Source organism: Chlamydotis macqueenii, chromosome 10, assembly GCF_036417535.1.
Source record: "Chlamydotis macqueenii isolate bChlMac1 chromosome 10, bChlMac1.mat, whole genome shotgun sequence".
NCBI lineage: Eukaryota > Metazoa > Chordata > Aves > Otidiformes > Otididae > Chlamydotis > Chlamydotis macqueenii.
The window spans coordinates 3,969,095-3,996,782 of record NC_141565.1 but is presented as its reverse complement, the minus strand read 5'-3'; the positions used below and the strand labels follow the sequence as shown (position 1 = coordinate 3,996,782).

Below are 27,688 nucleotides of genomic sequence, written 5' to 3'. Positions count from 1 at the left end.
GCACGACACCTAATGAAGAATAGCTTTGTAAACATGTCTACATCATGCAACCTTCTGTTTCCCATCACAAAATCCCATTCCACCTTAATCCTCAATGACATCAGTCCCAAAGCAGTATCTTCTTTGTTTCCTCTATTTCCTTCACAGCAATACACCCGTAGGTTAGAAGCATGGGTTCAGAATCAACTACCTTGGTTGTCTGCAGACTAGTGTATGAAACTCACAGATCACCTAGGTGCTTTCTCTTGCTGCTAAACAAGTTAAAGAAAGTGAACAAGTGTTGCTTTTTCTTCCTTTTTCCGTTACCAATAGTGTCTTCTTGCTCTGCCCAGCTGTCAATTTACACAAAAGCTGCAGGAATTCCGTGCGTCTGGCAAACTGACTAACAGTGTCCACTATGCTCAGAAGCTTTAGGGAAAAGGACAGATGGGCAGAGAAAGAGCACGGCTATTTCGATATCACTGCATGACCTTAGGAAAAAAAAAAGTGCTGTAAAATCATAAAAGCACAATCATAAAAGCAGACAGCAAGGTGGATTGAAAACTAGGGAGCAGAGGGTGGCAATCTAGTGAATTCTAGTTGGAGGTGTACCCCAGGGGTCAATACTGGCTCCAGTTCTGTCCAACATCTCCATTAATGATCCAGATGAAACCCTTTGCAAGTTCGCTAATAACACAAAAGTGGAAAGAGCGGCTGATCTGCCAGAGGGTTGTGCTGCCATCAAAGGACCTCGACAGGCTGGAGAAATGGGCCAACAGGACCCTCATGCTGCTCAACAAAGGGAAGTGCCAAGTCCTGTAGCTGGGGAGCAACTAGTAAATGCTAGATTGGCTGGAGAGGAGCTTTGCAGGAAAGGACTTGGGCGTCCTGGCGGACAAGTTGAATGTGAGCCAGCACCGCGCCCTGGCAGTGAGATGGTAACGATATCCTGGGCTGCACTAGAAGGACAAGGACATTCTACTCACTCCCAGTGTTGCTGTCACTAAGCTTCTACATGAACAAGGAAGTTATAGAAGCCTGGATTCATATGGGTTTGATTCTTGTTACTCTCAGTTCTTCCAGCTTGTTTCACACTTCACACCAATACCTCAGCACCTCCTTCTGCAGCTGCCTTCCACAGCTGCCACCTGTCTGGCTGCCAAATGGCAGGGCTCGAAGTATGCCAAGGGGCTGGTCAACATCTCTGCTTCGTCTTGCCATCTGGCTGCTTACCCTAAGAAGAATTTCTAACTCTCTCCTCAGCTAAAGTACCTCTTTGGAGTGCTTTGCTCTGCCCAGCTGCTATTTTTCACAAGTTTGTAGAAAGTACCTTTTCCCTCTATCCTACGTCAAATTTGGTTATGACTGGCAATGAGGACCAAAACATACCAGATGAAATAAATGACAAAGACAGAAAGTTTCCTTTCCTTAGGAAATCAAGAGATAACAGTTTGGCTATTCCAGAAAGTGTCACATCAGCAAGTATCTCATCAAGAATGCTTCCACCAGCATTTCCCAAAAGTGAGGCAAATGCCCAAGACTAGACCAGGAGAAAAAAAAGTATATACATTAAGGTATGCAAGTTTTTAACCATTCCTGTTCGTTTGGTAAAGTGGTAAAATAGTTCAGCTACCTAAAACAGGTTATGAAATCTGATACAACTTCAGTGTTACGAAACTTTAAAATCATTTAACATCATTTCAAAACACATTTACCAACGTCCTAAGGAGTGATTTCTGCTCTCACAGACAGCAATTACCAGCACTAAAATACGTACCATACTCACGCAACCATAGCTGGCTATTTACTAACCTTATGATGTCTTCTTTCAAGTTTAAGCTAAATCTAGAAAGTTACATGTCTCAGAGCTTAGGTTTCTAATTAATATTTTTATATTTCCCACTAATAATGGTATAAGCAGTTGCATTCACCAAAATAATTCGAAGTAACTTCAAATATCTCAGAGAATAGTGCCCAGTGAAGCTGAACAAAAACAAGAGGCCTCAACGTCACAAGTTTGAACTATGCCAGTTTGTTCTCTCCATTCCGCAAAGTTCCTGGATATTTTCCCATGTTGCTTTGATTAAAAAAAACCAACCAAACAAATAAACAAAATGACTTCACAAGTGTTTGGGTTTTTAATGACTGTTTAACAAGAAACAAAATATTAGTAACATAAGCTTTTTTTTTTGTCCAATTAATTTCAAAGGCAAGAAGAAAATTCCAATGAAAAATATTAGGAAAACCACCAAACATCACTGCTTGCTGTTTCACCAGTCTTAAGAGAAGAATCCTGCACTACTGCACTATTAATCCAGAAAAACTAATGTATACCACAATAGACAAAAGAAGCACTAATATTTCCATTGTATTTTGATCAGAATTTAACAGCAGGATGACAATAAAGCAAGAGTAATCTAAAAATAATGAAATCATGATCTGAAGACTATTTTTTTTCCTTCTCTGTGTTTAGAATTTAAGATTGTTTCTTGGTTTTTGTTTTTTTTTTTTTTCCTTTCTGAGGAGACTAGAGGTCTGAGAACAAAGCTGCTAATCGAAAACATATGGAAAAGCCCTGGAGTAAATGAAAATCTGACTCGAGTTCCAAATGCCACGTATCACATACCACTGTCTAAAATTATCTGCTAAGATAAATGTAAGATTTACCCTGCATACTCAATGAATCACCTGAGATGGAAGACAGCGCTAAGTACAAAATAAACAGAAAAGCTTTCATTATATTTAAGATATTTCCAAAACTAATCAATATTTTGAAACGAGTTGGGATGTTTCTCAAAACTTATGTTAGCCAGTAAGATTAGCTCAACAGAACAGGCTGCCAACATACAGACTTGTTGCAGTTTTTCATATAAAATATGAACAGTTCTACTCAACCGAACAATGCAATTCTGGATTTAACCATTACACTGCTATGATTGCAGTGGAAATACCATACAGACAGGTTTTCCTATGCACGAACACTTTTTCTGTCTCAAATTCTCATCCAGGAGAAATTTGAAGACCAGGAGATTTCTGGAACAGCAGCACTGTGGATGCAGTTTTGACAAGTATCCCACACATCTCTCCACACAGCTAAGTCTTGCCACAGATTCCCTGTGCATAAGCAGTAAATTTACCAAGCCTGGATGCGTTAGACTAACCACATACACGCAGACCATCTCATGCAGTGTGTTCATACACCAGAGTCACTATGCACGTAGTACCCACCACTTACACAAAGTTTTCTATCAGAGTCAAGGGGAGCGACATTGAAATTAATACATTCCCTTCACACCTACATTTGCAGTAACTGTTAAGGAGTTACATTTTCTGTTAAGCATGGAAAAATCTCTAGTTAACTGGTTGCCAAAGGATGTAAAATTTCCTGAGGGATGTAGAGGAAGCAAGTCACCAACACAAGCATGCACTTGCCTCTTAATTATTCAGCCTGTGTTATTGCCAAGCACTTCATATCATAAAGATAAATGAAAATATTTTCCTTCCAGAAACACTCTTCACAGAATACCTTAACTCCTTCGTTTCTCATTTGTGGAAAACAAAATTGGTCTCTCACTCTAAAAGATGTTATTTTACCAAAATTTGTATCCTACTTAGGCCACCAAGAAGATCCACAAAACATACTATTCTTCTTTTGTCAGCTCTATCTTCTTCTATCTTCTTTCTATTCTACAGGATGAAAAAAGAAACAGAGTAAGTGACTTGCGAGTCACTAATAGAGCCTAATTTTTTAGCATGAACAAAGTGAAGAAGGCACTTCCATATTAACCTCATGACTAGACGCTCAGATTCAGGAAGTGACACAATAACCTAGCATTCTGCAGGAACAGTAAAAGCAACTGTCTACTCACTTCTCCAGTAGTTATTCTGCGACAGAGCACAAGAATTACTTACTCCAGAAAAAGTTAGTGTTCAATAGGTAGAAATTAATAATTTCATTAAAGCCTACTTTGCTTTTTTGGAATGCAAATTTTTAATTTATATTTTAAGCTAATACATACAATTTCCATTTCGATGTTAGCCTCCTGTAAATTATTTCCAATATTTTCTATTTCCTCAAATACGAGGTTTCACAGAGCAAAGAACTTTAATTTAACTCCATCTATAAAACGACTAACAAAGAAAAAGAAAGTCAAATAGTTTTCAGAAATCCAGAAGTAGGAAGTAAATGCCAGTACAAGAGCATAATACTTTGACTCCTACATTCACTAACTGCATAATACTGTCCTACAATAACAACCAGCAGAGTCTTCACGCAACGATAAATTTTGAGACAAAGAATCGGAGTACTTTTAGAAGGTATGTTCCATGCAAGCATCTACCTAAATTGGGTAGTAAAGTTAAATAGTTTTATGTTCTACCTCACAAATTCTGCTCCTACATAGGGGCCATATGTTGGGCACATTTGATATGAAGACAAAGTCTGTTGTGATGCTATGCAGAAGAAAACATTCCTCGAACCTCCAACTACCACCCTTATAGCCAGACCCCATAAAGTACTTTCTTAAGGAACATGGCAAAAGATTCCTTATTCATCATGCCAGGATCACAGCTAACAGTTAGCAATTACCTACAATACAATACAGCAATAAACTTTTCAGAACACAAAACAGAGTAAGTTAGTATGAGGTCAATATGCCACCCTCTCTTCTCCTTGAGACTACAGTCCAAGTGAAAGCTCTCAGAAACTACATGTTGGTACTAAGATCCTTTGGTATTTTTGCTTTTACTGAAAAAAGAAAAAATGACAAAGTCTTCCTGGAACAATTAATATTGCTGTTCAAAGCCAAATAAAGTGCATTTAGATTAAATTTCTAAAAGTCAAAATCACAATCTTTTATTTCAGAAATGTAGAAACTAAGTCTGATCCAAAACCAATGTTCAACATTCTTCTTACTGCTTCCATATAAGAGAAGAAAAAACAGTAGTTACTCATTTGAATATTAAAAAAAAAATCAAAGGTTTCTTACCATACTAACTAGAAATCTTTGAGAGGTTTTCCTTGAGCACGTTCCATTGGCGCATACACACGTAAGGCAATATTGCATCACTCCTGGCTCAGGAACGCTTCGCCTCAGCACTACTTGTGCATTACAGATGCACACTGCTGCTGCCTGTGCTGTGCACTTACAACAGAAAGGGTAACACATGCTTCCCACTTTAACAGTTCCCTCCCAAAATCAGAATGCACAGGAACCTGAGAAGAGAATAAAATGTGAGCATGGAAAATACATCTGTTAGATGTGCAGTTGCTTCATAAATAAACTTTTGAGTCTTTCCAAAGAGTACCTTTCCATTCAAACATTCCAGCGTGAGCAAACCTAGTATCTAGGTCACTCATTAGCAGCTGTAAGCAATTACTCTGTGACGGCTTTCAGAACATTCAGACTTATTTAGAAGTTTCAGTACCAAGCCCAGCGTTTGGCAAAGACGTGAAGGGCGTTTCAAACAGCTGCTGGGCAGTCACACAGAACACGTGGGCTCAGAGACAGCCACTGCTATTGGCTCAGTTTTGACAGAGTTCAATCTATTCACTCAAAGCACTGCCATCCCACGAATAAAACCCAGGTTTTGGGGGGTTTTAAAATTTATTTACTTTTTAAAAAGATAGCATTATGGATGTTTACATTTTGGCTACAAATAGTTACAGGCAATACCTCCACTCTCAAAAAGAGATAGGACAAGGCAAGAGTCAGGTGTCAGAAGCACGACACAGCAACGAGGACACTTGCTTGATTGCCATCCAAGACCCATAACTAATGGCTTGATCGAGTCATGCTCGCTGATGAAATGGCTAGTAACCTGGACTGTGTCTGAGGTGTGAACCGTGTTCAAGTGCTCACCACAAACAGCCATGGAGCCTTTCAAGAACCTCAGAATGGCTAATAACAGAAGAAACAGAAGACTTCCTGCCACAGAGTGACTGGATAAAATAACTATGAGACCCTGTCTCAGCTCTGCCAAGAAGCAGCTGTGACTCACAAATTATTCAAACAGTAGAGAAACACTTCAGTTTGATTATTTGCCATAAATCAAACAATATATTTATGTGTCAGGCAGAATACAGATGCATGGACAAGTGTCTTTCCCAAAACAGTGTTAATATTATTCAGAGAAAATCCAAACAAAATTGAGATAGAAATGGAGGGTAACTGAAGAAAATAAAGGATACAGAGATTATATCTTTCCTTACAAGGAAATGTGCCAGGGTACAGATGAATAATGTGTGCTAATACTTAGTGTTTTTATGAAAGTTTCCAAGTCACAGAATCTGACTGCAGGAAACAGGTACTGCAGGCCATGTGTGGAAAGCTGCAGGCGATACCAGCTTTACAAAGTCTTGTCTAAAATGAGAGGACTCATTTTTTAGAAGAAAGAGGGATAATAAAAATTAAGAATGAGTTTAAGGATGATCTCCTGTTTCCAGACTATTGGAGAGAGCTGAAAGGCTGCCTGGCATAATCCTCGGCACCACAAGGCAAGACAGTTGTTATCCATTGCTCTGGAAACGTTCAAACACACCTACCAGGAAAAGAAATACATTCCGTAGCAATTGGAAAAACAAGGAAGGACCTTCTCTCTTAAACACACTCAAAAGAGTGAATGGGAAGTATTCTGCGTTGTGGAATGGGGAAAATCTCTGCTAATGCAAAACATTTTCATTTTCCTATGCATGATCATTCAGGAATTCTTTGGCAGGTAATTTAGACAACTGCTCCTTATCCTTGCCCGAAAACACCTGATTTTCTATAAACATCTGATTTGCAGATTGGACACAAACATGGGAACAATCTGAAGCTGCAGGCACATTTTCTAGTTCTTTTAACAAAAATGCATGAAATCCATAGCTACACATGAACAAAATAAACTAATGAATAAGGTATTAATATAAATGATTAAGATAGGGTAGAATTCACATTATCTCATCTACCTCATTCTAGCTCAGGGCATTGAAGTTAGCCGTTGCATTTGAAACACATCAGAAGTGCGTGCTTTGGAACAGACTGAAAGAACGAGGTTAGTTAAAGTTGATGCTACGAATGCTCTCCCAGACAGCAGCAAGCTTCTAGCTAACTTCACCTGTTAACATGACTGTCCTCAAATTTTAATTTTTTTTTTTTTTAAAGACATGACGGTCATGCCTAAGCTGCTAAACAACTGAAAGGTACACTACTATTTTTTTTAAATGATAATTGTAAAAAGTGTCATTTTATGCTATCTCAAATAAAGAACACTGAACGAGCCACTGCAGAAGCCCTAAGGACAAGTACACGAGGTACCGCTCTGCTTGCACTTATTGGCTCGGGCTGGTTCTACGCAAGGAGCTCTGCCCTCCGCGTTCAGCTATGTTACCTGTCTCACCGCGCTTCATCTCCAAAACTGTATGTGCCTCTAGTTTTATTTACACTGTTTACTGCTTGTGTTTATTCATGAGTGCAAACACTACCATCATCTACATATTTTTATACAGGACACAAATGAGGCAAAATAAAGGCTACGGTGAAGTTTGAGGTCCAATTGCTAATGCTGCTTCAAGACAACGAAGACGCTCGCACAAGTAAGCAGTGGTGGCAGACCCAGGCCGACACTCCCTCCCATTTTTATTGCTGTAATCACAGATATACGATCTTCAACAAAGCAATATCGCAGAGCGCCACATGGGAGGGAAATACAGCCCAGGTCATCTACCTCGGAACAACCAAAGCAGGCTGTGTAAACATACGAAGTAGAAAGCAAAGCACACTTGTTAAACAAATCACTCAGCTACTGAAAACAGAAGTGTCAGCTGAACCAGTGACTCCTTAGAAGAGATTTGCAATTTCATAAAACACACCAGGGTATTTAGAGTACGCAGACACTACCTGCTACAGATATTGTTGCCTGTATGAATTTAAAAATCAGGTTTTTATTCCAGTATCAACCGTTTGGGAGTACTCGTTATTGTGGTAGCAAAAACATTACACTACAAGGACTACTTAAATGCCTCTGCTGGAGAAAGTAAAATGCATATATCAAAAAAGTGACTCCTCCACACAGTACTGCAATCTTCTAAGGTTCCTAACTCAGCAATACCTTCAGAAAAAACGTTATAACCCTCCTCTCCTATCAGTCTCTCAGCATCAGCCCGTGGCTGTAAATCGAAGCAGCAATAGCACATCAATGGCTGTATCAATGAGTACAGTAAATGGGTCAGGATTAGGGCAGGGCAGGGACAGGAGACATCACAGCAGGGGCTTGCTGCAGGCCACCCGGCCAGGAGAACACAGCGGATGAGGCCCTCTACAGACAGATAGAAGCAGCCTCGCGGTCACAAGCCCTGGTCCTCATGGGGGACTTCAACCACCCTGACATCTGTTGGAGAGACAACACGGCAGGGCGCAGGCAGTCCAGGAGGTTCCTGGAATGCGTGGATGACAACTTCCTCCTGCAGGCGATAGAGGAGTCAACGAGGAGGGGTGCCATGCTCCACCTTGTGCTCACCAACAGGGAGGGGCTGGTGGGAGGTGTGAAACTAAAGGGCAGCCTTGGCTGCAGCGACCATGACATGGTGGAGTTCAAAATCCACGGGGCGGCAAGGAGGCTGTGCAGCAAACTCTCTGCCCTGGACTTCTAGAGGGCAGACTTTGCCCTCTTCAGGGACCTGATGGGCCAAGCGCCATGGGAGGCGGCCCTGGAGGGAAGAGGGGCCCAAGAACATAACCCCAATTTTTAAAAAGGGGAACAAGGAAGACCCGGGCAACTACAGGTCGGTCAGCCTCACCTCTGTGCCTGGCAAGGTCATGGAGCAGATTCTCCTGGAAACCATGCTAAGGCACATGGAGAGCAAGGAGGTGGTTGGTGGCAGCCAACATGGCTTCACCAAGGGCAGATCGTGCCTGACCAATTTGGTGGCCTTCTATCATGGGGTGACGGCATCGGTGGACAAGGGACGAGCAACTGACATCATCTACCTGGACTTGTGCAAAGCTTTTGACGCTGTCCCGCACGACATCCTTCTCTCTAAACTGGAGAGACATGGGTTTGATGGACGGACCACTCGGTGGATAAGGAGCTGGCTGGATGGCCACACTCAGAGAGTGGTGGTCAACGGCTCGATGTCCAAGTGGAGACCAGTCACAAGTGGTGTCCCTCAGGGGTCCGTGTTGGGCCCGGCCCCGTTCAACATCTTTGTCGGCGACATGGACAGTGGGATAGAGTGCACCCTCAGCAAGTTCGCCGACGACACCAAGTTGTGTGGTGCCATCGACTCGCTGGAAGGAAGGGATGCCATCCAGAGGGACCTGGACAGGCTGGAGAGGTGGGCCCGTGCCAACCTCATGACGTTCAACCAGGCCAAGTGCAAGGTCCTGCACCTGGGTCATGGCAATCCCAGGCACAAATACAGGCTGGGCGGGGAATGGTTGGAGAGCAGCCCTGAGGAGAAGGACTTGGGAGTGCTGGTGGATGAGAAGCTCAACATGAGCAGGCAATGCGCCCTTGCGGCCCAGAAGGCCAACCGCATCCTGGGCTGCATCAAGAGGAGCGTGGCCAGCAGGTTGAGGGAGGTGATTCTCCCCCTCTACTCTGCCCTGGTGAGACCCCACCTGGAGTACTGTGTCCAGTTCTGGAGCCCCCAACACAAGAAGGACATGGACCAGTTGGAGAAGGTCCAGAGGAGGGCCACGAAGATGATAAAAGGGCTGGAGCACCTCTCCTGTGAGGACAGGCTGAGAGAGTTGGGGCTGTTCAGCCTGGAGAAGAGGAGGCTCCGGGGAGACCTGATAGCGGTCTTCCAGTACCTCAAGGGGGCCTACAAGAAAGATGGGGAAAGGCTGTTTAGTAGGGCCTGTTGCGATAGGACGAGAGGTAATGCTTTTAAAATAGAGGGGGGTAGATTTAGATTGGAAATTAGGAAAAAATTTTTTACAATGCGAGTTATAGAACACTGGAACAGGTTGCCCAGAAAGGTGGTGGAGGCCCCATCCCTGGAAACGTTCAAGGCCAGGCTGGATGAGCCTCTGAGCAACCTGATCTAGTCAGGGCTGTCCCTGCTCCTTGCAGGGGGGTTGGACTAGATGACCTTTGAAGGTCCCTTCCAACCCTAACCATTCTATGATTCTAAGAAGGCTGGTTGATATTCAAGGAGCACCTCCTCCAAGCTCAGGAGCGATGCATCCCGATGAAGAGCAAGTCAGGCAAAAACACCAGGAGGCCCGTGTGGATGAGCAAGGAGCTCCTGGACCAACAGAAAACCAAGAAGGAAGCCTATAGAGGGTGGAAGCAAGGACAGGTAACCTGGGAGGATTGCAGAGTGCGAGCAGCCAGGGATCAAGTGAGGCAGGCTAAAATCCCTGATGGAATTGAATCTGGCCAGGGTTGTCAAAAGCAACAAGAAAAGCTTCTACAGGTAAGTCGGGGACAAAAGGAGGTCCAGGGAGAATGCAGGCCCTCTCCAAAAGGAAATGGGTGATCTGGTTACCTATATGGAGAAGGCTGAGGTGCTTAATGACTTTTTGCCTCAGCCTTCACCGATAAGGGATCTTGTCATGCCACCCAAGTCACAGAAGGTAAAGACAGGGACTGGGAGAATGAAGAACCGCCCACTGTAGCAGAAGAGCAGGTTCAGGAACATCTGAGGAACCTAAAGGTTGGAGAAGGTCCAGAGGAGGCCACAGAGATGATCAGAGTGCTGGAGCACCTCTCCTGTGAGGACAGGCTGAGAGAGCTGGGGCTGTTCAGCCTGGAGAAGAGGAGGCTCCAGGGAGACCTTAAGAGCGGCCTTCCAGTGCCTCAAGGGGGCTACAGGAGAGATGGGGAGAGACTCTTCAGCAGGGCCTGTTGTGACAGGACAAGGGGTAATGGTTTCAAAACAGAAGGAGGCAGATTCAGACTGGACATAAGGAAAAAATGTTTTATAATGAGGGTGGTGGAGCACTGTCCCAGGTTGCCCAGAGAGGAGGTCTCTGGAAAAATTCTAGGTCAGGCTGGACAGAACTCTGAGCAAACTGATCTGTTTGGAGATGTCCCTGCTCCTTGCACAGGGGTTGGACTGGGTGGGCTTTGAAGGTCCCTTCCCACCCAAACCATTCCATGATATCATCATAACAAAAAACCTTGTATATACCCTTCCATTCAAAAACCTTCTATATTACAAATTTGAACATTCCAGAAGGCTTAGTACTTAGCTTTTGTTTATGAGGCAACCAAACTGCAATATTGTTCATTGCACATGTTCATGCACATGTTCAACCAATCATCTAATGAGACCAAGGCTTCCTAATGTAGAAGGAAGCTTCTAGTGATAGATGCTTCTAGTGATTTCTGCTCTAAAAATTCCCTGTGTTACCAATTATTTGTAGGAGTTACTCCACAATTGGCTATCCGAAATTGGGCAGGAGTGCCCATCTGCTCAAGGGCAGGAAAGCTCTGCAGAGGGATCTGGACAGGCTCAACCCATGGGCTGAGGTCAATGGTATGATGTGCTGGGTCCTGCACTTGGGTCACAACAACCCCACACAGCGCTACAGGCTTGGGGAAGAGGATGTTGAGTTGCTGGAGCGCGTCCAGAGAAGGGCAATGAAGCTGATGTGGGTCTGGAGAACAAGGCTTATGAGGAGCGGCTGAGGGAACTGGGGTTGTTCAGTCTGGAGAAGAGGAGGCTGAGGGGAGACCTCATTGCTCTCTGCAACTGCCTGAAAGGAGGGGGTAGGGAGGCGGGTGTTGGTCTCTTCTCCCAAATAACTTGTGATACGACAAGAGGAAATTGCCTCAAGTTGTGTCAGGGGAAGTTTAGGTTGGCTATTAGGAAACACTTCTTTACTGGAAGAGTGGTCAGGCACTGGAACAGGCTGCCCAGGGCAGTGGTGGAGTCACCATCCCCGGAGGTGTTCACAGAACGTGCAGATGTGGCACTGCAGGACATGGCTTAGTAGACATGGTGGTGTTGGGTTGGACTTGATGATCTTATTGGTCTTTTCCAACCATAATGATTCTATGACACTAATTCCCACGTTAGAAGGTCAATAAGTTCTTGCTCCTTCTCAGTCATTTGTTCTATACCAGTATTGGTCTTTGAGATCCCAATGTAGTCACATTTGTTAACTAGTAACAAGCTTCAAAGGTGTGGGCTTTTTGAAAAAAACAAAACACAAAAAGTGTACAGTTTTAAAAATCTAAAATAAGAAAAATACAGAAAAAGCACAATGCGAGAATATTTCAACAATTTCAATAAGGAAAGGAATGTTTATTAAGAAATGAGAACAAAAAAAAAAAGAGAGGGGAGATTATCTATGATTCTATGATTTAACTCAGAAGCTGCAAATCTACATAAGTAGAGGAAGAGAAGATACAGAGAAAAAAATGCTCCATATCCCACAGCATGGATCAGGGGAAAAGACGTGTTTCTATTTCAGAATGGTAATAGGTATCCAATGGACCCATCAGAGTGCTTAGGATACCCACCAACCTACACTGTTTTGTAGCAAAAATATAGGACAATTTTTGTTTTTTTCATTCATTCAGGACTGCGCGGTCACCTGAAAAGCACATTCTTGAAAGGCAGCCATAAAATCTACACAAAACTATCCTTAATTTCCTTTTTAAATTCATGGTTGTAGCATGCATACTCAAGTTATAACAGACCAACAGAAATCAACCAGCAACCACAATCTGTCTTTGATTAGAAGAGTCCATCAAGAGAGTTAGTTCAGAGTCCCATTTGCTAAATACATGCCAAATCTATAGTCCAGCAAATCTTAGAAATTATTTTTCAAATATACTTCTTGTAAACTCAATTGTTTTCAGTTGCTCAACATGTTCTTCCTAGCAGCTCCCAGCAAAACAAAGCCATGCATTTAAAGCAGGGTGCATGAGATGAGGGTTGCCAGAGTTTGGATCTTTCAGTATCACCTGTTAAATGGGAAATAAGTAGAGAATCACACAGCAAAGATCAGGTCAGCAGCACCGGTAAGCCCCACGCATGGGGCTTATCTTCCTTCCTTCAGCTCTATCTTCCTTTCCGTTTTAAAACAGATTGGGAGTTGTCTCAGCTCTGCAGGACTGTCGCTACGATGTGATGGCCCCTTTTTCATGACCTCTAAAAATGCATATTTTCACAGGGACATGCTCCTAGAACGACTCTCCAGTGAAGACCAGAACAACATGAAGCCTGTCTGAGCTGTTGTTGACTGAGCGCTCTGGGATCTGGCTGGGCTGGAGGCTCTGCCAGATCAAGTAATTCAGTATCTTGCTTTTCTGAGAGCTCCACACTTCGGAATCCGAATTTTCAGATTAGTTCTGGCACAGGATCCAGCAGTCACTACAGTCCTGGTAATCGGTTACTTTATTTGATGGCAAACACAAAGAAAAAGTGTTTTTGCAGATCACATACAAGACTCATCCAGGCTGCAGGTGGTCTGATGACAGTGTTTGAGGACTGGCAGTTAAGACCTAGAAATTAGGATGGAAAGAGTTTTATATCTTCATTTTCTGTGCCTACAATCTGACTTTGAAGTGCAGCCCAGCCTAGATGATACATGCCGAAAGGCTGTTTCTTCTGAAACCCGCAGGCTTTATGGGGAACCAAATTACAACATTTAAACTTTCTCATTATATTTGATCATGCATTCTCTTTTCTGCTCTGCAATCTCTTCGAGTAACAAGCTAACATGACAAATTCTTATCTAAAACACAGAATTCCTTCAAAGTTGTCAACTGAAGATTTTAAAAGTTTGAGCTTGAGGCTTTTCTTCAGATGTCTGACAGCAGGGCCAGCCCTGAACCGAAGCACTGCCTAATTCTAGTGAGATCACGCTTCTAAGACAGTTCTCAGTTCTAACTTAAGCAGCTTAGCTTAATTTAATTTCCTTTCATCCTCTAAGAACAATATGCATCTTTTCTTTTCCTTTCTTTCTGTAGGCTTCATATGGACCAGTATAAATTTTAGAAGTAGTGACGGGGGGAGAGGAGGAGAAACAAACCCAAAGAAACGCAAGAATCTTTTATAGTAAAATGGTGAATATAGGGAAAAGGTCAAGCAGTATAATTTATTCTTTCTTATATCAGGGACAATCCCATTCACCTCAGTGCCACTGGTTATCTTCTCTACTTATTCTATGAATATTTTGGCTAAAATTTGGAAATTTCAACCTTTTAAAGTTTATTCAACTAGCTAAACAAATCTAAAAATCATAAAATATTAGAACAGTCTCCTTTCTTAAGCTTTTAGTTCAGAACCAAAGTTGAAAAAGCTAACAAGCTTCATAAGATGAATACAGTTAGTGAAGATGATAAAATTTCAAATGTTTTCATTTACAAAAAGCCAAATTTGGCTTAAGAAAGTAAATCAGCTTCAAGCCAACTCTGACTTCTAGTTTGATATACATCTCGCTTTGCATCACAACTGCATAAATAAAATGATAAATAAAAATTTACAAATTCAACAGTAAAAATAAGTCCTTATGAAACACTTTTTTTTGAAAACTGAAAACCAAAACACATTGAAAATTCAGCAGATTTGTCATAGCCTTTGAGAGAAGTCTTACACGAATGATGTTAAATTTAATCCTCTCATTATCCTTGTGAAGAAATTCTTACCACATCTCAAACAAAAACTAAGAGAACATCAAACCACACAACTTGACCAAGATCACAAAGTACAGACTTGTTTATATCCAAGATAGCTCATGCAACAAAAAAGGAACTGAGACTTAATATATCCCATGGCTAGAGCTGCATCATCTTCTGCAGCTAAAGATGCTTTAAATCAAGACCTTTGCTACAACTTTTCAAAAGCACAGAGTCTTTGCAACCATGGATTTTTAATTGCATCATGAAACTTAAAGTCTCCTGATAGCTTATGAGGATTTGGGACAAAATCAGTAATGGAAAATGGTAGAAAAATATCAGATATTAAATTAAAATTCTAATTTGGACCAATTTTATCTTTAGAGAAAATAGTTTTAATTTTTGCATATGCTTTATTTAGAACTGTTAATATAATGGAGCTTCCAAAAACTTCCACTGTATTCTTTGTCTTGCGCTTAAAAAGCCCCAAACTTTGTAGCAGCAGATAACATTTTACTAATTGACATAACAAACTTGGTGGGGTTTTTTTCATTGATCATTAGGAATGTATTCTGATAATTTTAATTTTTTTTTGCTGTTGTTTAGTATTATTTGGGTTTAGTGGCAAAACATAGCTATTCAGCTACTACAGTGCTGTGAAAAAAGGATTATGTGGTTTTAATTTTACTCTTTCAACCTCTCCCTTGTGTTCTGTATTCTCTACATCAATACACAACTGCTTTATTTTAGTTCCAGTATTGGCAAACCAATTTCTGCTTTCATTTCTGCTCATGACTTCTGGTGCTTTTCTTTACATACCAAATGTTAGAATCATGCATGCTTTATCTTCTTAAAAAATGTTCCTGTCCTCAGTGTACAGAGGAAACTTGAAAAGGTCAAGCAAATTACCAGTTTCAGGAAGCTCAAAGACAAGAAAGAAGTAACCCTTACTATTGCGCCATTTCCTCAAAGGTGACACCTCCAAGGCACTTGAGCTTTTCTAAGAACCAGATTTTTCCTTGTGAAGAGATTTTGAAATTATGCAATTCTTTTATCCAACCAAAACCAACTAAATCCTTTTGATAAATCATACAGTTAATCCAGAGCATCTCATTTCAACAAAAAAAAGTCCCTTTTCTCCATTTTTTGCATGCATTGCAGTTATTTAAGTACGATATAGCAGCAAAAGCAGATAACCGTGCCTTATTTTTCCCCCTCACTCTTAAAAGCTATGAAAAATATTTCTCTTCAGTAAAATGGTTTCTATCTCATGTCATACTTGTCTTCTTCATACAAAGATTTACGCTCTTTCTACACAACCTAACAAAAACTGGTTGGAAACTTACTGTAAATCCTGAACTCCAACTTCCAAACAAGCCTAAGCACGACGCCATCCCAGCAGCACACTGCTTTGCAGGAAAGAAATAGGAAATATGGATTGTGGAGGGATAGAAGTATAAAAATGGAAGATGTTGATAGGAGCTTTTCCACAGCACATGCTTTCCCTCAGTCTTGATACCGTTAATTTTTTACTGTTTCTTAACTTTACCCTCCTGAGAACAAATCATTTGCGTAACTGAATCACTGTAGTTGAAATTGCACTATGAACTAATGACCTCTGAAATATTTTTCGCAGCCTTACTCAGTTTTTTTTTATGGGAACTGGTAACACTGAAAGAGTCTTGCAAATAATTTTGAAGTTATTTTAATAACAGGAGAAATCGCATCACAGACTTCTGACACAGCACCCACAGTAACTGATGATGTGGCACAAAACCTTTTCTTTTTTTTTTTTAACTGGCAAATCAGAAGACAGGCCAAGGCTATTATTTTGCTTTGCCTTCCCTCAAGGCTCCTCACCACAAAATATGGCTTAGAGAGATCTTTTGTTCCTCCAGCTGCGTTAGGCTATTTCTCAGATGATTTCACCAGCACAATAACTTGCTGCCCTCTCCAACTTAAGCTTCACAGACTTCCACAGAGTACGTTTTCTTGGTAAGCAGGAATAAAATGAACTGATTGTGTTATTTTTGCAGCTAACAATGATTCATGCATGTTATATAATTTTTCGCTTTCAGCTAGTAAACTGCTTAGAAATACAGTTATTAAGCTTTGTTTATTACAGATGGTAGAGAATCATGCTTTTAAAATTTTAGATTTTTTTTCAACTTTGTAAGCATGGAGTTTATCATATTGTGTCCACCTGACTTGCTTCCCACATTATCAAGTTTCACTTGACGTGATTCTTTATTTTGAAGCTAGTTATTCTTTATTTTGAAGCTAGAAATGTTTCATGAAGAAGTGTTTGTACCTCAGTGCTTTGAGACGTGACCTGCAAGCTTGGCAGAACAGTTACTACTCTACCAAAAACTACAGCCAAGGTATGAAAAAAAATATCCCCAAATACCAGCTCCTCTCGCTCCATAAAACCAGCGAGAGAGTGTGGTACCTGTTACCTATCGTTCTGTCTGAAGTGATGACAGTTCTCTTCACATTGTCTACATGGCAAAGTGGATCAACTGCATGAAGGTCAAAGTGAGCTTTTTCCTCAAACTCAGGAGGACATCTCTGAGCTGTTCCTTCTCATTTCTAGGGACTATTGTGGCACTGAGCACCAAAATTATTAATTTGAAATTTTGTGACACCTAGTAGAAGTGCTGAGAGAAAAGAAGCAGAAGGTGAAGCTAAAGTTCTGGACTGAAACTGAGAGGGAGTAACAGGAATCAAAAGGAAACAAAGAGGTGAAATAGGCATGGGGGAGAGACTGTGTAAGGATCTGTTCACAAAAAAACAGAACCAAGTCACAGGATTTTATACAGATGGACAGCACCAGGTCTCACTAGAAGTTAGAAATATGGTAATAGGGTACTCTCCCAATATACGCTGCCTGAAACCTGAAAATCAATTAATTCCTCCTGAAGCACAGTATTGCTTTCTCAACCCAGCAAGTGTCTCAAAGTTTATCAGTATAGTGCAATTTATATAATGCTAGTAATGCAAGGCTGCTCTCTGTGCTATTTACTTAGCTTAGCTCAGATATCTGGTGATGCTCTAGGGATATGCAGACCCTGGCTTTGCTGAGGACCTACCTACAGCAAGGCTCCAAACAACTGACTCCATTCAAACCTGCTTTTAAGATTTTAATCAATACGAAACTTGATTAAAGGATCATTCAAATGCAAATGATGCAAAGTTAGAAATGCAAGTTAGACAATACCACAAATTATTTCAAGCAGTCATTGTCACACACTGTCTGTGTGTCACACAGGAAGATCCCAAGGATGCATTAAACTCCATTATTCTGTTATTACAATTTTCCTTAAGATTCTCTCTCATTCAATTTCTAAAATACATCATGTATTAGGCAACAGTCAACGCTACGAAGCATACAAAATCAGCATTTGTAAGTCCCATCTCCTTTGTTACTGACTAATTGTGCTTGGTAAAAAAATATTAAGAGCACCAAGAAACAAGGAAGAGAGTCCCCTGATTAAGAAACATGAATGTAATTATAAAAAAACCCTTGAGAATATCTGCTTTTGTCTGCCTCAGGGTTCTCATACTATACTGAGCAAAGTCTCTTAAAATTTCCATGATTTATGTAGCTTTGACCTGCAGTGTTACATTTTGACTCATCTGTTGTTTAAGTTGAACAGCTTGACATGATTGACAACTCTAATTCCGTCAAATAATAGGGTTCCTCTGACAACGTAAAGTGCTCTAAAATGTTAGTCTGGCTTTGAGCATCAGAAATATGAGATGCAAAATTGTCATTCACAACATCAGTATTTCACCTCAGAACGGGACTTCGAAGGCAAATTAGTTCTACAAATGTCTACAAAAGACACAATTACAGAAGCCTAGGAAGGCTATAAAGAAAACTTTTCATCAATGAATATTTTACATGATGTGTGGTACACAATGGTTGAATTGTATTTGATTTAATTAAACGATGGGGCATTGTACTACATCAGCCACGTTTTGCAGAAAATAAGAGAAAAACAACACAAAAAGCCACAGAATCACCAATGTCATGTAAATTTCTATTTTATATATAATACAATATTTCAAGGTAATCTATTTCACTGTTCTATTTATAGAAACCATCCTGCAATTACCTCGTCTTAGTTGAGGATACAGATTTTAAACAAAAATAACTGTATTTAAAAACAAGAATAGACACAAGCCATAGCTTGGATGCTTAGTAAGACTAGCAAATTTGTTCACAAGGAGTACTGTACAATGCTCACTTGGTTTATTTAGAGAGACGCTGGAATTCCACTCTTGAAGATTTTCAAGGCTCACCCAAAGTCTAGGCTGATCTAATCTCCTGCTGGAGATGGAAACACTTGGAGCACGAGGCTTGGAGCACCAGTCACCACTTGGATCACTTGACTACGTCATCGCCAAAAGTCCCCTCCAAATAACACTTCCATGATTCTGTGATATTGACCATGGACTACTTTTGTAGTGCAAATTTCTAGTGAGAATAACTAAAATATCTGCAAAAAGAGTTCTCATCTTAACAGAGTTTAATAAGGCTATCTATGTGTTTCCAAAGACCTGGGGAAGAAGCATGCTCAGGAATTCCTTCTGCACCCATTTAAAACTGACTTGTAAGGCTGATGCTGAACCCATTACACTGGAAAGAATGCAACACCTCAAATGTCCAACCTCAGACTATGCCTCTTCATATTAAAAGTCCTTTTGCAACTTTTCTGTAATAAATTAAAGTGAGAAAGGAACAAAGGCTGGGATTTTTTTTTATACTCCCAGCTGTTATGATACCTTCAGTAACAGAGACGGCACAGGTAGAAAGCTGGTTCCTTGTCTCAAGTCGACAAAAAAAGTTATCTCTGCTTTTAAGGACAGTGTATTTGTTTATGGTTTTTGTCTTGGAAGATACAGATTAAAACTTGTTTTTGCTAATAATATCACTGAGACTCTTGCAAAAATATGCATCATTCTACTTGCTTTATTTTATATTGCTTCTTCGTAAACTGAAACTTGCATGTGATGTACTTTACAACCATCTATTAAACTTATGTTTCCTTCTCATCAACAGGATCCAACAAACAAGTTTAAATATGGGGATTCTGAGCCAGCTATCAATCATTCACCTCCTCTGGGCTGCGATGGTGTTCTGTCAATATGAAGACTATGATTTTGAGGATGAATATGATGAGAGGCCAGATCATCAACATCCATATTATTTTAATCCAAATACACAAGCTGAAATTCCTCGCTTTCCTTTTCCAGTCCAGTGTGCCAGAGAATGCTTTTGTCCACCAGCTTTTCCATTATCAATGTACTGTGATCATCGTAAACTGAAGATAATACCAAATATCCCTGGTCATGTCCAACAACTTTATCTGCAAAACAATGATATTGAAGCTGTGCCTGCAGGACCATTCACCAATGTTACCTACTTAAGAGAAATTAACCTCAGCCACAACAAAATTAAATTTCATATGATTGACCACGGTGTTTTTGCCACACTTTCACACTTAGTCCAACTTCATCTACAACATAATGAATTAGAAGAATTTCCATTCCCACTCCCCAGCTCTCTAGAGAGACTTCTCCTTGGTTTCAATAAGATTTCTCGGTTATCAGGAAATGCACTGGAAGGATTACCTAACGTAACCATGCTTGACCTCTGCAATAACTTTCTTGATGACTCAGTACTCAAAGGAAAACTCTTTTCAAACATGAAAAATTTAATGCAGCTTAACTTATGCAACAACAAATTACAGACTATGCCTCCTGGTCTACCATCATCACTTATGTATCTCTCTCTTGAAAATAACTCCATTTCTTATATTCCAGAAAACTATTTCAACGGACTTCCAAAAATCATTGCTCTAAGAATGTCTCACAATAACCTGCAGAACATTCCACGCAACACTTTTAATCTACCTAACCTTCTAGAACTTAATCTGGGACATAACAAATTGAAACAAGTATTCCATATTCCAAGAAGTTTGCAGCATTTGTATATCGAAGACAATGACATTGAAAGTACGTTGATGGTTTTAAAGCTTTAAAAACAAAAAGCAGATTTTGGCGTTGGTTGTGGGAGGGAGTTGAGTTTGGCATAGTTTCCATCCAGAATTAAGAACTTTTTAGCTTAAAAACTAATCAGAAACATGTCTTTTGTCAAGTCCTTGGTTTCGAGGACCTGCCACCTCACAGCCTCTCAATTGGGTCATGTATAAACCAAGCACAGAATCCAGCAGTCATGCAAATTTGCACGTTGTTCAGGACGTACTCTGATGTCCTTTGCAGAGAGGTGAGCTTGAGCTATTAGTGTTCTGAACTAACCAGTTTACATAGCACTGACTCGGAGTTTACACACACTGTACCTCTCAGGAGCAAAGGCACCTGTGTAGCTTTTCATCAGCTTAGAGTGTAGGAAGAAGATCATTCCAGCTTCTTCAAGACGCAGTGTAAACACATCCTCTGTTAGTTGAGACCAAACCAGTGAAATCAGAAAATATTTTACTTTTGCACCCTAATTTGCAGTTTTTTGTAAAAGTTAATACCAATTTTTCATATAACAAGCTAAAACCTTCTTGAAAATTGCTTCTGATTAGGCAGTTGATAAAAACACACAGAGAAAAGGAATTACAAAAATATTCCATTCACATAAAATAGTAATTACAAATTGTAGTGGCAGACTTATTTCTTTTTTTTCTTTACCCCACAATATTACACTTTGTAAACTCCAAAATTGCTATGACTGTCATTTACAAAACCCATTTAAAACACAGGGAAGGATTATATTAATACTGCGCACTGCAAAAATATTTTCAAATTTCAAAACATAAGTTTCACTTTTGCAATAGGTCTCAAATATTATTATTTTCTGTATTTTAATTAATATTTTTCTCTCTCTTACAGTCATAAATGTTACTTTGATGTGTCCATCTATTGATCCAATGAGCAACAACCAACTAACCTACATACGGGTAGACCAAAATAAGCTTACAATTCCAATAAGCACGTATGCATTCTTTTGCTTCCCTCACCTTCGAACCATTTATTATGGAGAACAAAATGTTAATGTCAACAAGTCAACTCAGCTACGAATACCAGTGTTTCGACGATTTTTAACACCAGAAGAATACCATGAAGCAGAAGACGATCATGAAACACATGATGACGAAACCAAAGAAGATCATGAAGCAGAAGACAGCTACTTTCATCCTTACTTTCAGTGAAGTAATCACTGGCATGAAAACTTTTCCTTAGCTGTGGGATATTCATATCCATTTTTCAACAGTTGGATATTTTGGGAGATTTAAGATACATCTATAAAGTGGAGACAGGATATTAGTAATGTTCTATTATTCAGTAAATGTCCTATTATTGATGTAGTAAAAAATGTAATACTAGAAGCAAAGAGCACTCTCCTCAGCATTAGACAGCAGTCTGATGTATAACCTGGGCTGATGGTGGACTCATCCTCGGATGAGCCGGAGAAAATTGACCTGAAGAGGCTTCTGTGCTCTAAAGTGCTCCAACTTGCAAAATGACTAAAATACAGATCAATGTCATGGGTATAAGACCAAAAATCCATCCAGCCACACGTACTACTACTGACAGCAGTAGAAAACAGACACATGAGAGAAAAGAATAAGAGGATAATATCACAAGAATACTTCCAGAAGGTTCCTCCACCTCTTCCAGAAATACAGGTGTTTCTTCTTCCAATTTCTAATTGGACAGGAAAATCACAAACTTTGAGTTTCAAATCTTCCTCATATTATGTTTGCAGTGGCCTGCCAAGGTGTATCACAATATTTACTTCTCAGTTTGCACCTCAACTAGCACAACTCTTTCAAAGGTTTTAGCTTATTAGAAACATAGGTGATAAATGCCTTTTCATCCAAGGTCTTGGGATCCAGGGAAAAGGATGTGCATTAATACAACTGAACCATCAGTATTTACATTTTACCTATGCTTTAGCCCATATTATTTTAGAAGGCACATAAAAATGTAAAGTAATCTTTTTATCCTAATTGTTCATCAAGTAGAACAGGAATAAATAGTAGCATTCCAGGTTTTTTAAATTAATAATTATCTATGCAGAGGGATAGTCTAAATACAAATTAGTAATGTTCTGTTTCAAAGTAGAACAAAAACTGCTCTAAGCTATATAAAGAAAAGTACTACATACTATTTGAGCTATGCAATTTTTTTTTATTTTGTCTTATGCCTAGAAACAGATCCAAATAACTACAGGGTAAGATAATACTAAAGGACACTTCAATGGTTTTGTTTTATTTAAATTCTTTATTTTTCAGCACTTTTTCCCCTAATAAATCTTTTTTAGCTGTGAGGAAGAATCACCATTCTCTGCAATAATCATTTTCTCTACAAGAAAAACAAATGAATGCAAGAAATAGAACCATACATTATGCTACCAATTTTACACTATACTTTAAGTATAGGAAAACTAAAAAGATTATATAAAATGATATAGGCAAATTTATATTAGAATTTCTAAAAAGTTTCAGACAGGTTTGGGTTTTTCTGTTACAATTTCAGGGGGTTTTTTTAAGTCTATCTTAGTATATTTTTGTTTCTGACTAAAATTTTAACAAGATGAAAATACTTAATGACACTTTTTAATGGAAAAAATCCTCATGGGCTCAGGAATATCAACTTTAAGAATATATATAGTCTTTAGGAACAAGTGGTTGCAAAAATTTGTGGACACAAAAATTATTATATCTTCGTGGGTCTTTGGTCAATTAACTCAAGAAATCTATTCTTTCTCTCCTTCCCCTTTTTCTTACCTATATTCTGAACAGATACAATATTCACAGCAAATATTTTATGGCCACCCCACAAATTTACAGCACTGTAGAAATTGTCTTTAACTTTAAAAAAAAAAAATCTTTAGTAACATTAATCAAACTCAAGTACCGCTGGCTTAATGAAAAAGGAATATATGTATGCATTCATTACTTTATTTAAATACTCTGAACAAAAACTTTAACTTTATAGTTCTATTAATATAAACATGTAGCATATTAACCTTAGGAAACCTTTATAACCTTTCAACTATTTCAGGTCTTAAGTATAAGCATAAAATGCAAATCTAAATTAATACAGGCTTTTTTGAAAGGCTTGCTCAGCTTTAAAAGAAAGGAACACTATTCAAATATAGTACGAGTATTGTATCTTTTATTACAAACTTTCTGCTTTGTAAAAACATTTATGAAGCAAAGCTTTAGTTTTAAAGTAGAATTAAAGATGTTGACTTCGTAGCAACTAGTTACATACCTTTCTTAAACATAAGTCAAACCTAATTATTGAAAACTTCAGAGCTGTCTTATTGCATTAAACTCATCCATATGGAACATGAGAATTGTGTTACAAGCAGAATCGTCATCACTCACTTTTCATTTAATTAATATTACTGTATCTCAGCTGTGACAAATACAATGCTATTCTTTAAAAAAGATTTTAGGGCGGTCAGAGAACTAAAGATTTGCTAGCCTTACGTCTGTATGAGAAATGAGAAGTTATAACAAAGTACAGAATTAATGGATATCTAGATAAATACAAGGACATGACTTCTGTAAAAGCCATCGTGTTTTTACCTTGCAAATCTCTTGGAGGAATCATGAAGGATGTGGAAAAGGGAGATCCTGGTCGACACAGCACACAAAAATTTCTGACGGATTTTTAAGGAAATTAAGGTGCCACAGATTAAGAGGTGACAGTATGGACAAAATCAAATAAAAAACAAGAAATAGCATAAGAATAAATGGTCAGCTCTTGCTGTGGAGGAAGCCCACTGGTGGGAGTTTTGAAAGGGCCTATGCTGGAATTTATTCAATTTAATATACTTGCAAAAGATAAGACAAATGAGGCTGAGAAGTGAGATGACAAGAAAGATTGCTGAGCGCCAATGAAGAATGACTGCAAAAGGACCTCAGGATGCTAAAACAGCCAATGAAATCCAACACTGTTAAATGAAAAGTGATATTCATGGAAAAGACATTAGCTTCACATAAAAACTAGCAAAGCATGACCTCACCACCAGCACTCAGGAGCAAGACTTGGAAGTAATAACAGCCAGTTCAATGAAAATACTGGCTTAGTACCCAGTAGAAGTAAAAAGGAAACTCAAGTGTAGAGAGTAACTAGTGGGAAACAGAAGATAAGAGACATCATGATGCTGCCATAAACCCGAGGCTCACCAAGACATTAAACACGCTATTGATTTCTGAGCCCTTCGGGTAGCTATATTCCCTACGTACGGCATAATTAGTAAAGCATCACAGAGAGGTAATAATGTCACCAAACGTAAGGAATGGCTTCTATATATAGAACTCACCTGCTCAGAAGAGAGATGGCTACAGGGAGACACAGGAGATAGCCACAAAATTATGAGTTGCACAGACAGTATGGGTCTGGGGATCAACTGCTCCAGTAGAAGAGCAAGGAACCATCACATGAAGCTAGGATGTACCAGGTACAAACTAGGCAAACAAAAGTCTGTAAGCAATGAGTACTCAGCCCATTAAACTGCATCCCTGAGAACACAGAGGATGCAGCAGCAATTTTATAGGTGGTTTCAAGGGAAGACTGGACAAGCAATTGTATTTTTTGGAAGACATCTATTATAGGTTGTGAAACAGACAAAGGACAGTAGGTAAAAAAGCGCTGAGCTGAAAATAGCTGGAAGATGGACAAATATTCAGGGACAGGATGAGACAAGAATCATACATGCTTGTCCTATTTTCAGTCTTCCCAAAGCATCTGCTCATAGCAATAGTTGCAGATGGGATGCTATACACTGACCTTTATCTTGAATTCCACACCCAGTGCTATGTTCTCTGTCGTAGTTCAGCCCTGATCGGGACCAGACTACGCAGTCTCTCTCTCACTACCCCCACCCTCCGAGAGAACAGCGAGAGATCATATAAGGAAAAACAGCTCAAGGTTTGAGATAAGGACAGGGAGAAATCCTTAAAGTTACCATCACGGGCAAAACAGACTCGACTTGGGGAAAACTATTCATTTATTACTACAAACAGCAGGATAATGAGACAGAGAACAAGATAAACCGCCTCCCCACCCCTCCCTCTGCCCGGGCTTAACATTATCTCTACCACCTTCCCCCCCTGAGCGGCACAGGGGGGAAGAGGGAATGGGGATTGTGGTCAGTCGATCACACGTTGTTTTACGTCGCTGCTTTGTCATCGGGGGAAGAACTCCTCACATTCCTCCCCTGCTCCAGCGTGGGGTCCCTCCCACGGGCCGCAGTCCCTCGTGAAACTGCTCCGGCGTGGGTCATCTCTTCCACGGGGTGCAGCCCCTCCAGAACGGCTGCCCCAGCGGGGCCTCCACGGGCCACAGCCTCCTTCAGGCACCCGCCTGCCCCGGCGTGGGGTCCTCCCCGGGCTGCGGGGGGATCTCTGCTCCTCCGTGGGCTCCCCGGGCTGCGGGGGGATCTCTGCTCCTCCGTGGGCTCCCCGGGCTGCGGGGGGATCTCTGCTCCTCCGTGGGCTCCCCGGGCTGCGGGGGGATCTCTGCTCCTCCGTGGGCTCCCCGGGCTGCGGGGGGATCTCTGCTCCTCCGTGGGCTCCCCGGGCTGCAGGGGCACAGCCGGCCTCGCCATGGGCTGCACCACGGGCTGCAGGGGAATTCTGGCCAGGAGCCGCATTACTGCTCCCCCTCCTTCTGCACTGCCCTTGGCGTCTGCAGCCGTTCCTCTCACAGAAATCCTTCACAACGGGCAGGCAGACGCCTCTCAGGGTCTCTTCACATCTCATCTCCTCTCCACTTCTCTCAGCCGGGCCGGGCCGAGTCGGGCCCAGTCGCCGCCCGGCGGGAGGCCAGAGGGTGAGGGGTGCAAGGCCCACAAGGCTTGCGCCTCCCCCTCTCTGCCCCTGCTCAGCTCCTTCACATCTTCTCTTCTTTTTTTTTTTTTTTTTTTTTTTCCCCTGTTTTCCCCTTCTTAAATCCGTTATGGCAGAGGCGTTATCTGGGAACATTCTGCTACCAATTGGCTCGGCCCTGGCCAGCAGCAGGTCCACCCTGGGCCTGGCCGAGTCCACTGGACAAAGGGGAAACAACTTCCAGCAGTTTCCTACAGAAGCTGCCCCCGCAGCCCCCTCACTAAACAAAACCAGAACAGTTCCACTATCCTGGACTACGATAACATGCTGGTATTGCTCCTCACTACTAGTAAATGCTTATTGCCTTGATATAGTTGATTTTTAAACTTTTTTTTTTTTAAGCACTACCAACTATTGTTATATGCCAAGGCATATTCTAGCTTATTAAATTTGAGAACAGCACGTCTCCAACGCTCCACGCTGCAGTGTTCCATAGCCGACAGACACGCATACTGTTTCAGGTACATCAGCAGTACATCGCTTTTGATATAAAAAAATATTTGCTTCAAGTTTGCTCTGGTATTTATTTTCAGAATATTATATAATCTTTTAAAGCAGAAAATAGATTAATAACTAAGAACTAAATGTGTTAAAATGCTACTTATCTTTTCAGTGACAGTATAATCTAACAAGTATCAAACAGCTTAATTAGTTTATTTACAGCAGAGTCAGTAAATAGAGAAACAAAGCCTGATCTGGTTTACAACACTGTGTCTGCATTAGCAATTAAGATGAAGTACTAGTGTCGATCAATAGAGCAAAATACTTGTGATGAGGCCATGAGGTCCACTCTGTTTTTTGAGGGTTCCTTCAGATCAGTCCTAGCCACTAACAATTAGCAGCTGCAGCACATCAGGTACACCCCTGAATACATACATCTCTGGTTTGTTACATCCAAAAAGAAGAGTCCACACACTTCAAAGAGCACTGTGACATGAATCAAGGTGCAGTAAACTGGGGTTATCAGGAGATGTGTTTCAAAAATGCACTCCCGATCCCAATGTAAACGCTAACAGAAGATAACCAGAAACATAGCAACTGAGAAAAATGAAATCTCAGTTCTACTTTCCGCTTTGGACAAACTATTCTGAAAAACCATGTTTTACAGGTCTTATCTGTGTAAATGAGGATGAAACCTTCTTGAACTCTAGGCTAAATATTATCAGCATTATCTAGAGTCCATAATAATTAGCAAGGTTGTATTAGCACACATTTTGATACCCATG

The 27,688-nt window shown here is 40.5% G+C and overlaps 2 protein-coding genes and 1 long non-coding RNA gene across 5 annotated transcripts in view; 1 reads left to right on the top strand and 2 right to left on the bottom strand.

Moving 5' to 3' along the window:
* Positions 1–27,688, bottom strand: part of LOC147599458 (uncharacterized) — a 352,989-nt gene that overhangs the window by 177,781 nt on the left and 147,520 nt on the right. The gene's annotated exons all lie outside the window — the stretch shown is intronic.
* Positions 1–27,688, bottom strand: part of CENPP (centromere protein P) — a 162,941-nt gene that overhangs the window by 95,467 nt on the left and 39,786 nt on the right. The gene's annotated exons all lie outside the window — the stretch shown is intronic.
* OMD (osteomodulin) lies at positions 16,494–21,764 on the top strand. The gene is made up of 3 exons (XM_010130638.2): positions 16,494–16,536; positions 19,607–20,562; positions 21,445–21,764. Exons 2-3 carry the CDS (start codon positions 19,629–19,631, stop codon positions 21,762–21,764), a joined length of 1,254 nt encoding a protein of 417 aa, XP_010128940.2. The 5' UTR covers positions 16,494–16,536; positions 19,607–19,628.